The sequence below is a fragment of the Guillardia theta genome (genome assembly GCF_000315625.1).
Source record: "Guillardia theta CCMP2712 unplaced genomic scaffold GUITHscaffold_41, whole genome shotgun sequence".
NCBI lineage: Eukaryota > Cryptophyceae > Pyrenomonadales > Geminigeraceae > Guillardia > Guillardia theta.
The window spans coordinates 392,310-401,807 of NW_005434633.1; the positions used below are offsets into that span (position 1 = coordinate 392,310).

The 9,498-nt window shown below is 55.7% G+C and overlaps 4 protein-coding genes across 4 annotated transcripts in view; 2 read left to right on the plus strand and 2 right to left on the minus strand.

Annotated features, from left to right (window-relative positions):
- Positions 1 to 31: 31 nt before the first annotated feature.
- Positions 32 to 1,848, plus strand: GUITHDRAFT_139877 (hypothetical protein; the record flags this gene model as incomplete). The annotated part of the gene is made up of 7 exons (XM_005831257.1): positions 32 to 62; positions 121 to 179; positions 203 to 337; positions 411 to 509; positions 821 to 1,240; positions 1,355 to 1,552; positions 1,798 to 1,848. 7 exons carry the CDS (start codon positions 32 to 34, stop codon positions 1,846 to 1,848), a joined length of 993 nt encoding a protein of 330 aa, XP_005831314.1.
- Positions 1,849 to 2,413: 565 nt separating this feature from the next.
- Positions 2,414 to 3,644, minus strand: GUITHDRAFT_139878 (hypothetical protein; the record flags this gene model as incomplete). Its single annotated transcript, XM_005831258.1, has 2 exons — positions 2,414 to 2,614; positions 2,757 to 3,644. 2 exons carry the CDS (start codon positions 3,642 to 3,644, stop codon positions 2,414 to 2,416), a joined length of 1,089 nt encoding a protein of 362 aa, XP_005831315.1.
- Positions 3,645 to 4,655: 1,011 nt separating this feature from the next.
- Positions 4,656 to 5,087, plus strand: GUITHDRAFT_109787 (hypothetical protein; the record flags this gene model as incomplete). Its single annotated transcript, XM_005831259.1, has 1 exon — positions 4,656 to 5,087. One exon carries the CDS (start codon positions 4,656 to 4,658, stop codon positions 5,085 to 5,087), a length of 432 nt encoding a protein of 143 aa, XP_005831316.1.
- A 970-nt stretch (positions 5,088 to 6,057) lies between these two features.
- GUITHDRAFT_109788 (hypothetical protein) overlaps positions 6,058 to 9,498 on the minus strand; it is a gene marked incomplete at both ends in the record, with an annotated part of 5,490 nt that continues 2,049 nt past the window's right edge. Inside the window, 13 exons of the mRNA XM_005831260.1 lie at positions 6,058 to 6,095; positions 6,158 to 6,236; positions 6,290 to 6,396; positions 6,544 to 6,616; positions 6,671 to 6,696; positions 6,743 to 6,802; positions 7,939 to 8,019; positions 8,078 to 8,121; positions 8,172 to 8,236; positions 8,471 to 8,541; positions 8,594 to 8,639; positions 8,687 to 8,776; positions 8,838 to 9,246. Of these exons, the coding sequence (XP_005831317.1) occupies positions 6,058 to 6,095; positions 6,158 to 6,236; positions 6,290 to 6,396; positions 6,544 to 6,616; positions 6,671 to 6,696; positions 6,743 to 6,802; positions 7,939 to 8,019; positions 8,078 to 8,121; positions 8,172 to 8,236; positions 8,471 to 8,541; positions 8,594 to 8,639; positions 8,687 to 8,776; positions 8,838 to 9,246 (1,189 nt within the window). The remainder of the gene's footprint in view (positions 6,096 to 6,157; positions 6,237 to 6,289; positions 6,397 to 6,543; positions 6,617 to 6,670; positions 6,697 to 6,742; positions 6,803 to 7,938; positions 8,020 to 8,077; positions 8,122 to 8,171; positions 8,237 to 8,470; positions 8,542 to 8,593; positions 8,640 to 8,686; positions 8,777 to 8,837; positions 9,247 to 9,498) is intronic.

Below are 9,498 nucleotides of genomic sequence, written 5' to 3' on the forward strand. Positions count from 1 at the left end.
CACTCGTCGGCTCCAGTCGGAAAGTCGCAGCATGCAGCCAGGAGGCTCTAGAGGTGGTCAGGGTGATCAGTAGCAGCGAGCCGCCGGTCACTCGCTCGATCGTGCCGAGCTCGCTGGCAGACATCGCAAGTCTGGCGGGAGGGTACGATGTGGTCGAGCATGCTCTTGGGACGCTGCTAGTTTCTCATGCCGTTGGTCGCAGGTCCTGATCGGGGAGGTTCACGACGACCCCACGGCGCATGAGCTTGAGCTGGGGATCCTGCAAGAGTGCTTCCAGCGAATGAGGGCCAGTAGGAGCCTGCACCTGTCACTGGAGATGTTTGAGACGGACGTCCAGGTGAGGAATGTTGTTGAGGCAGAGTAGGAGCGAGTGGTTGGGTGGGTGGGCGAGTGAGTGAGAGCATGCGCAGAGGGTGATCGACGAGTACACGAGGGGCATCATCAGCGAGAGAGACATGATGGTAGACGGTAGAGCATGGATGAACTACCCGAGTGACTACAGGAAGATGGTAAATCTCTTGTCCACTCCTCCTCTACCTCCACCACCATCTCCCTCCTCCTGTCCTCCCTTTCTTCCTCTCTTCCTGTCCTCCCTCAGCTTAATCCTCTCGATCGTGCACTTGCACTTCCTCATACTTATTTCCCTCCTCCTCCTCCTCCTCCTCCTCCTCCTCCTCCTCCCCACCCCCTCTCCTTTTGTTCCTCCTCCTCCTCCTCCTCCTCCTCCTCCTCCTCATCCCAATCGGCTTCAACCCCGCATGCTTTCGTCGACTCCGTCCTGACGTCCCTTGTCCTCCTTTCTTCCCTATCCTCGTGACAGGTGGAGTTTGCCAAAGAGCATGGTATCCCCGTGATTGCTGCTAACGCACCGAGAAGGTTTTACGAGCAATCTGACTTCCTTTCATCCCTCATTCTCGCCTTCAGGTACATCTCAGTGGTTGGCAATCGAGGCATGTCCAGCCTTGACCAACTCTCCTCCTCCTCACGCTCGTTCCTTCCTCCTCTCCCAGTGCCCCCGGCTTCTGGACCATACCAGCTCAAGTTCACCCAGCAGATGCAGTTGATGCAGCAAGAGGTAGCTGCTGAGGGCAAACGAAACAGTGAAGGAAAATCTTCCTCCACGTCCTCTCTCTCTCGGCAAGACAAGGGGGCCCAGGGGCAGGCGGCAGGGGAGGAAGGAGCTGCATGCCCGTACATCGGGTGGAGCGCGGAGCGGAGCCGATTCATGCTGGAAGCTCAGGTTCAAATGCAAACTCCTGCTCCTGCTCTTGCTCCTGCCCCTGATGCCTGCTCCTGCTCCTGCTCCTGCTCCTGCTGCTCCTACTCCTCATGCCGTGTTGAACTGCCTGAGCAGAACCTTTGGGACGCGACCATGGCACACAGCATCGCGCAGATCTTGAATGGGGGGGGCGATCTGAGTGGTGGTGGTGGTGGTGGAGGAGGAGGAGGGGAAAAGCTCACCAGAGGCGGCGTGAAGGATGGGAAGGCTCCCCTTGTGATTCATGTCACTGGGAAGTTTCACTGTGAGGAGCGTTTGGGAATTCCCGAACACGTGGGTTTATCTCCCTGGTCTTTCACCTCCTCTCGTTCCTTCTCTATCACCCTTAGCAGAAACGTCCTCTCCTCTGGTTTCTCTTTTACTCCCTCCTTCCTCATCCTTCCTGTTTCATTCCCTCCTCCTGCTCCTCCTCCTGCTCCTCCTACTGCTCCTCCTACTGCTCCTCCTACTGCTCCTCCTCCTGCTCCTCCTCCTGCTCTTCCTCCCCTTCTCACTGACAATTTCCATGGTGGCTGCAGCTGCACCGATATGCTCCGCATGCCAAGGTCATGGTAGTCGGTGAGACTTAGAGGAATGCTCATCGGCTGGTACGCTGACCTTGCGTGCAGTCTGTGCAGGGGAGGACGAGCTCAGCTTTATGAATGAGGCGATGGTACGTCAAACTCCTGTCCTGCTTCTCTTCCCCAGCAGCAGCAGCAGCTGCTGCTGCTGCTGCTACTGCTCCCATCACCATCACCACTTCCTGTTACCTCTGCCCCTGCTCATCCTCTTATCAAAACTCACTCTCGCTTCACTTCTCGTTGTCACGCCCCGCTGCTTCTCCCAGCTATCGATCCAGCTCTCCTCCCCCCTCCCTGTTCCTCTTCAGCTGATCTCACTCTCGTGGGCCCACCTCGGCGCCGCAGGTCTCGCAGCTCGGAGACTTCGTGGTGATCTCTAGGAACAAGGAGAGGAGCTTTGAGGGCAAGCATCCCGTGTAGCTTCAGTCTTGTCCTACCACCCCTCCAACTTTTTTCCTTCATTACTTCGTCATATATACAGCCCTCTCTTCCTCTTCCAACTTCGTTTCCAGTCGGAGTTTCCCTTTCCGCCTTCGTCAAGCGCATGTCTCCTTCCTGTCGCTGGCTTCATCTCCTAGTCTCTGTCCATGTAATCCTGCTTCTCTTGCTCTGCGTGTGTTTCCTGCTCCTGCTCCTCCTCCAACGCCCCTTGCAAGAATCGAGGGTCCGGCCTTGGGTTCCCCATCCAAGAATCGACCTCTTCCCAATTCCCTGGCTTCGTGAGCCAGCGGAACGTCTGCGGTTTTCTCTTCAGCTTCTCGTCATAAGTCCAGGCCTGCACATGTCAAAGTCAGACTGGAGCCGCGAACTCAACGCTTCCTTCACACAAGGACGAACAATCCCACTGCTCCTTCCACGTCGCCCTCCCTCCTCCTCCCTTCTCCCTCTCCTCACGTCCTCCCTCCCCTCCTACTGACCTGATCCCCCGGTGACCACTTGGTGGCAATTCCACGATTTCTCCTCCCAGGAGGAGCCAGTGGAGCGTACACGCTCACCTGGTACGCGTTCGTCGAGCCCTCAGGCGCAGCGTATGCTTCTCCCTGGTAGATCTCTGGCACTTGCTGAGCTGCGATAGGCTTGCCTTTGGCGAAAGCTTGACCCCAGTCTCTGTGCCCGAGATCCACTTGTGCTGATCCTGCCTCCTCCTCCTGGCCAGTGCTTGCAGCGACGGGAGGAGAAACGGCTTGGGGAGGAGGTGCGGGTGCGGGTGCAGGTGCGGGTGCGGGTGCGGGTGCGGGTGCGGGTGCGGGTGCGGGTGCGGGTGCGGGGGCAGGAGGGAGAAGAGGAGGAGGAGGAGGAGGAGGAGGACGAGGAGGAGGAGGTGGTGGTGGTGGTGGAGGAGCAGCAGCAGCAGCAGGTGATGGAGGTGGTGGCGGTGGCGAGACAGGAGGAGGGGGTGGAGGAGTTGGAGGAGACGAGTTGGTGTTGGCGGCAGCATCCGTAGCATTCTGTTCTGCGACTGCCGTCTGGACTGCATTCTGCACCGCCGATGTCACCGCCGACGCCACCGCATCAGCCAGGCTGCCTGCCAATTCCATCCTCCTCCCCGCTTCCTTCAACCTCCTCCTTCCCGCCGGAAGTTTCCCCCTTGCACTCAAGGACGGTGCCACTGCTTGCTCTCTCGCCATGTAGCGAGTCTGAAGCCTTCGGAGCGCCTCCTGCTTCACAATGCTGGTGCCCGCCTGCTGCCGCAGCCTGCTGGACGCCAGAGATTGTCTCCTGCTCTCCTGTTTCGCTTCTGCTGGGGCTGGCAAGGTGAACTCGAAAGTATCGCCGGTCGTCATCCCTTGTGGGATCCTCACCATGAAACCTCCTCGCCCTGGCACGTTCACCAGCAGGTCTTGACCTCCATGGTATCCCACAGGAACCCGAACCTGGAAAGCCCCAGTCCCAGGTGTAAAACTCTCGTGCTGTTCCTGCTGCTGCTGCATCTGCATCTGCTGTTGCTGCATCTGCATCTGCTGCTGTTGTTGCTGCTGCATGAAAGTCTGGACAGGAAGGTCGTCACGACCTTGCGCTCCGGTTGGGATCGTCACTCTCAAGTAACCACCCTGCTGGCTAGCAGGTGCGCGAGCTTCGAAGTAACCCCTACCAGGAACGAGGAACTCGAAGCTTTCCCCAACTCTCAATCCTTGTGGAACTCTTATAAGAAAGGTCTGTCCAGTAGAGGCTAGGGAGACCCCTCGGCTCCCTGTCAAGTTGAGCCTCCATGACACAAGGGCAAGAGCAAAAGCAAGCGCAAGAAATGGAAGAGAGTGCGCGAGAAGGCTGCGATATCTGCTTGAACGTTGGGGGACAGCATGTAGTTCGGATCTTGAAAACGCGTTCATCCTTGTCCTCCCTTCCTCAGTCTCTCCTCCCTCCCCTCCATCTTCCTCCCCCCTTCTCTCCGCCGCGTTCGCCATTACCCCCGATTTAGAAACCGAGATCGATACCCGCATCCCCTATCAAGCACAACCTCATCTTGTCCCTCATCCCATCTCATACCCTACTCATCGCCCTCATCGCCAGCCTCATCGCCTGAATTCTAAAAATTCATCACCCTCATTCTTGCGCATGCTCGCTTGCGCCGTCAGCATGACGACGATGGCGAGGGAAAGAGGAGGAGGGGGGGGCGGGGAGGGAGGAGAGGAATGGATGGTTGAGAGGGAGGACGGAGAGGGGGACTAGGTGGAGGAGGCAGATGGAGAACAGGAGGAGGAGGAGAACCTGAGTATGAGGGGAGCGAGAATCAGCAAAGGAGGTGGAAGGGCGGGTATACGAAGACTATTCTCATTTTTGACGGGACGAGGAGGCAGCTGGACAGGACAGGCGAGATGAGAGCGATGATAGCAGACGTTTTGCCCTGTCCGTTTGCGCCGGGATGGAACAGCCTGACGATTCTGGCAGGACCAACTGAAGTTGCATGGATGACTTACGAAGAGGATCGAGTCGCAGCCTTTGAGGCCGCCAGTAGGCCGAGCAAGAGATTGGGCAGCGCTGTGCTGGGAGGGATGGGGGTGGGGGTCCTGGCCTCTGCTCTGGGAGGAGCGGTGTACTCTCTGGTAACTGCGAGTGCCATCAAGGGGGTTGGTTTCATGCGCCGATCGTTCCCCTTGCTGGGAGCCGTGGGGATAGCGTTGAACCTGCCGACGATCCAACATGCACTGCAGGACATGAGCAACGAGACTGTTCAGGAAGTGAGCCAGCAGAGGAGCAGCGAGGAGCGCGGCGTCAGGACCATGGATGCATCCGGTAAGAACGGGTAGCTGGACAGGCGGGGGAGCATGGAGGACGTCGGGACCAGCTGAGGTCACTTCGGGTGGTGGAGGAGGACGGAGTACGAGGACCAGCATGGAGTCGAGATATCCAGCGAGAAATCAGAGCTGTAGAGGACGATCTAATGACTTGCTACTGTGAGATGATGGGCAGTGGAGTAGAGAATAAAGCTTTCCTCAAACCTTGCAACCTGTAGGGTATGAGACAGGAGCAGAGGGCTGTAACGGCAAGGAAGCTGTTCCTTACCGATGATGTAGAGGGGGAGGGTCTGGTCAGGATCGAAGACAACAAACTCCTCGTCCTCTTCCTTCACGCCTGACACCGGCGAGAGAGAGGTCCTGAATGTTGAGTCAGACCTCCTCTTGCTCTTCCTCCTGCTCCTCCTCGCCTTCCCCCCCTCCCCAACTCCTCCCTGCTGCTGCTGCTGCTGCTGCTGCTGCTGCTGCTGCTGCTGCTGCTGCTGCTCCTATCCTCCTCCCATCCTCCCTCCTGTCTCTCGCTTTCTCCGCTCCTTTCCTCCCCTCTCTCCCTCCTCTCGGTTCTTCCCTCCTTTCCCTCCTCTCCCTCCTTCACACCTCTCCCTCCTTCACTCCCTCACTCCCTTGTCCCCTCTTGTCCCCGCCTACACGCTCCCACGACAGCCTTCTTACCTGCCGGGGGTAAGGATGGAGTGAAACCCGGGAGAGGGACTGCGGTCGAATTTTGAAATTCAAGATCAGGAAGATATGAGCAAGAGCGAGAGATGAAAGTTGCAGTAGGAAGATACGGACGGAGGGAAGGAACGATTTGAAAAGCGAGGTTGAGGAGACAGTCAAGAGCTGGACAGATATGAGAGGGAGGGAGGGAGGGACGGACGGAGGGAGGGAGGGACGGAGGAAGAGAGGGAGGGATGGATGGAGGGAGGGAGGGAGGGAGAGAGAGGTTTGAGAGCCTGGCTCAGATCACCTTCTCCGCATGAAGTCATGCTTTAACTGAGTTTCTGTATTTCCCAATGCCACCTGAAAGCACGTCAAAAACTTTCTCTTGCTCCTTGCCTGCCCCCTGCCCCCTGCCCCCTCACTTTGCTGCTGCTGCTGCTGCTGCTGCTGCTGCTGCTGCTGCTGCTGCTGCTGCTGCTGCTGCTGCTGCTGCTGCACTTCCTGATCCTCTGCTTTCCTCTCTCCCCCTACTCCAGCTGCGGCTGCTGGTTTACCTTGAAAACTACCACTCTCGCAAGTTCCCCGCTCATCTTCATAGCTTGTCTCCCATGCAATGAGAGATACAACCCGATGCCGAAGCTGTTGGCTGAGTTCGGATCATCTACAACAAGACTGGCAGGTCAGGATAGCACTTGTTGAAGACAATTGAAGAAGACATGACATGAGCAGAAATAACATCATGCACAATGCAAGAAGAACAAGAAAACATGCGCAGGAAGAACAAGCAAGGAGGACGGGATGTTTTGACCGAAATCCCCCGATTCCAGCTGCCTCCCAGCGTGAAGAGCATCATCCAGTTTCGACGTCATGGAGCAGAACATCTGAAGATTTCGCCGTTATGACTTGATGACTTGATGAGCAAGGGTAGCAATTACATTCATGACAGGGAAGTCGTTCAGTCCTGTGTTCACGTCAAGCTCTGTGCGATATCAAGGGAAAGTTTCAACCGGATGCGAGGATCCTTGCATCGAAGGCAGCCAACTTGCAGAAACTTGCTTCAATATCTCCTGGAAGAGTGGAGGAGAGAAAGGGAGGAAGGGAGAAGATGGGGAGATGGGGGAAGGGAGGAGGAGGAGGAGGAGAAGGAAGGGGGGTAGTGGGGGGGCGGGATGAGAAAGAGGAGGAGGAGGACAGGAAGAAAGCGGATTCATATCAGCACCTGTGCTTCATTGTATAACTTGTCGATGTACTCGATCTGTCATTCATTATTTGGAGTTTTAGCTTCAACCAATTATCAAATTCACATGGATGTCTGAAATCCCCCCACTTTCACGCAGAAAACTTCTTCTGACAGATTGAAATTCGCTGCAATCTTTAGGAAAATCACCGAAACGAAATGAACATTGAAACAAACGAGAACAAGAGAGAAGAGAAAGGAGGGAGTGAAAGGCATCTGCAAGGTAGGCATACGGCAGAATCGAAGATAGAGGGGGAGCAGAGGGGAGAAGGTGAGAGGGTCGAGAAGTGTGAGGGGAGGGTTGAAAAAGACAGGAGGGGAGGTGGAAGAAAAACAACCAACCATGGTCCAATCGTTTAACGAAAGGATGGAGATGCTTCACATGTCTTGCATGTTGCAAATCTTTAGAGCACTGAGAGCACAAGCTTTTCTGGTTGCGATGTTTGCCCAGATCCTTGCAGAGTTTAGGTAAGAACATACAAGAAAAGCTCGGGAAGCAACTCATCAGTGGCAGGATGACATGCAAAGTTCAGCAGAGAGAAGGGGAAGGAGGAGGACAGAAGAGAGAGGAGAGCAGAGGAGAGATGATATGGAATGGGAAGAGAGAAGAGCAGATGGGAAGAGACGAAAGGAGTAGGAGAGGATCAGTAGGAGTAGGAGCAGGAGCAGGAGAGGAGAGGAGAGGAAGAGAAAGGAGAGGAGAGGAGAGGAGATTTCACCCTCTGCAAGGCATCTCTCTCCTTCCTTAGTTGATTCTTCTCCTCTGTCAGGAACTGGATCGTGGCATCCTTCATGTACAGCTGCAGCGCCTTTCAGCATGCCGACACTCGAGCCCTCCTCCCACCTTGTGCCGGAGACTCTGAATCTCCTCCCTCATGGACCTGTCAAGCTGGTTCAGCTAGTCTGTCTCCTCCTGCTGCTCTCGTCGAACAGGATCATGTGCAAGTTCTCTGCATACTCGTCCACCTTCTTTCTCCTCCACCTGCTGAGTTCTCAGCTGGGAAACATCGCGACTAGGCACTCTCCTCTCGATCTTTACGTCGATGTCTGCAAGGACAAGATGAGGAGCGGGGAGGGAAGATAGATCGATTGTGAGGATACATACCTGAATCTGTAGCATCGGTGGCTGATGTTATCGACATCAGAACACTGCAACAAGTTCACCCCGATGCTGGGTTGATGAGCCAATTCCTACAGACCTGTCCTCCCACTTTGGAACGAACTTCTCGTAGCGAGAGTTGAGAATGCGATCATCTGTGAACCCCTACGAATGCTTCAGACTTGTTGTCGTTGTCGTTGTCATATTCACCAACACCATCACAAGCAACAGCTCTGCTTGCAGCACTTCAGTGCTTTTTCATCATCATCATCATCATCATCATCATCATCATAATCATCATCATCATCATCATCATCATCATCATCATCATCATCATCATCATCATCATCATCATCATCATCATCGTCATCATCATCGTCATTCTGCTTCCATCCCCACCTGCCTCAAGAACCATTCTCTCGCATCGACTCCCGCCCAAACAATCAGGGCATCCCATCTCCCCACCACATCTCCATCGCACGTCAGCTGTCAGTCGCAAAACCAGCATCCCATCAAGGTTACCAGCATCTTTCAGCACCTTCAGGAGATGGTGGGCAAGTCCATAACCCTTGAAGTTCCTTCAGATGTGAAACAACTCTTCTATGACCATGACACCTGATACTTCAACCTAGCTCCGATCAGCGTCAGCTGCAGCAGCCGCTGGCCGAACGGGTTTTCAAGGTACTCCCAGGATGCTGTATGACTCTTGGTAAGTAAGGGAACAAGCTCATGATATGTTGCCTGCCGCCAAGATCCTGTCTCTGACCGTCACGCTCGTCACTTCTGCTGCTGTGATGGACTTCTCCAGCGCGTGCAGCTCTCGCATGCTGATGACTTGTACGATCTCCTCCTCCTCCTCCTCCTCCTCCTCCTCCTCCTCGTCGCTCTCCTCCGTCTCACTTGAAGCATCCGTTGCCAGACTCCATGTCTCCCCTGTCCGCACCCCACATGACTCCTCCTCCTCCTTCTCCTCTTCCTCCTCCTCCATCCTAGACGCTTCTACCTTGCGCTCTACCAGCACTCTCATCGCTTGCCGCGGCAGCCATGTCACCATGGAGGGCTGGAGGCCGTAGAGTCTCCCCTGCACCAGCAGCTTCGCCTTCCTCTGCAAGATCACGTCTTTGCAGTCGCGGAAGATGATGAGACAGTTGGCGTTGTTGGACAGGACGGTCTCCCTGATCTCCCTCCTTGTTACCCTCGGCAGCACTGGATGGGAGCAAGTCAGGAAGAGCCAAGTGGGTGGGTGAGAGGGTTGGCGGGATGGTTCAAGGAGGGAGGAAGGGGAGGAGGAAGGGAGGGGAGGGGAGGAGGAAGGGAGAGGAAAGGAGGGGAGCGGAGCGGAGAGGAGCGGAGAAGGTGGAAGAGGGGGAAGGAAAGGAGGGGAGGGAGGGAGGGAGGGGAGGGGAGAGGGGGAAGGAAAGGAGGGG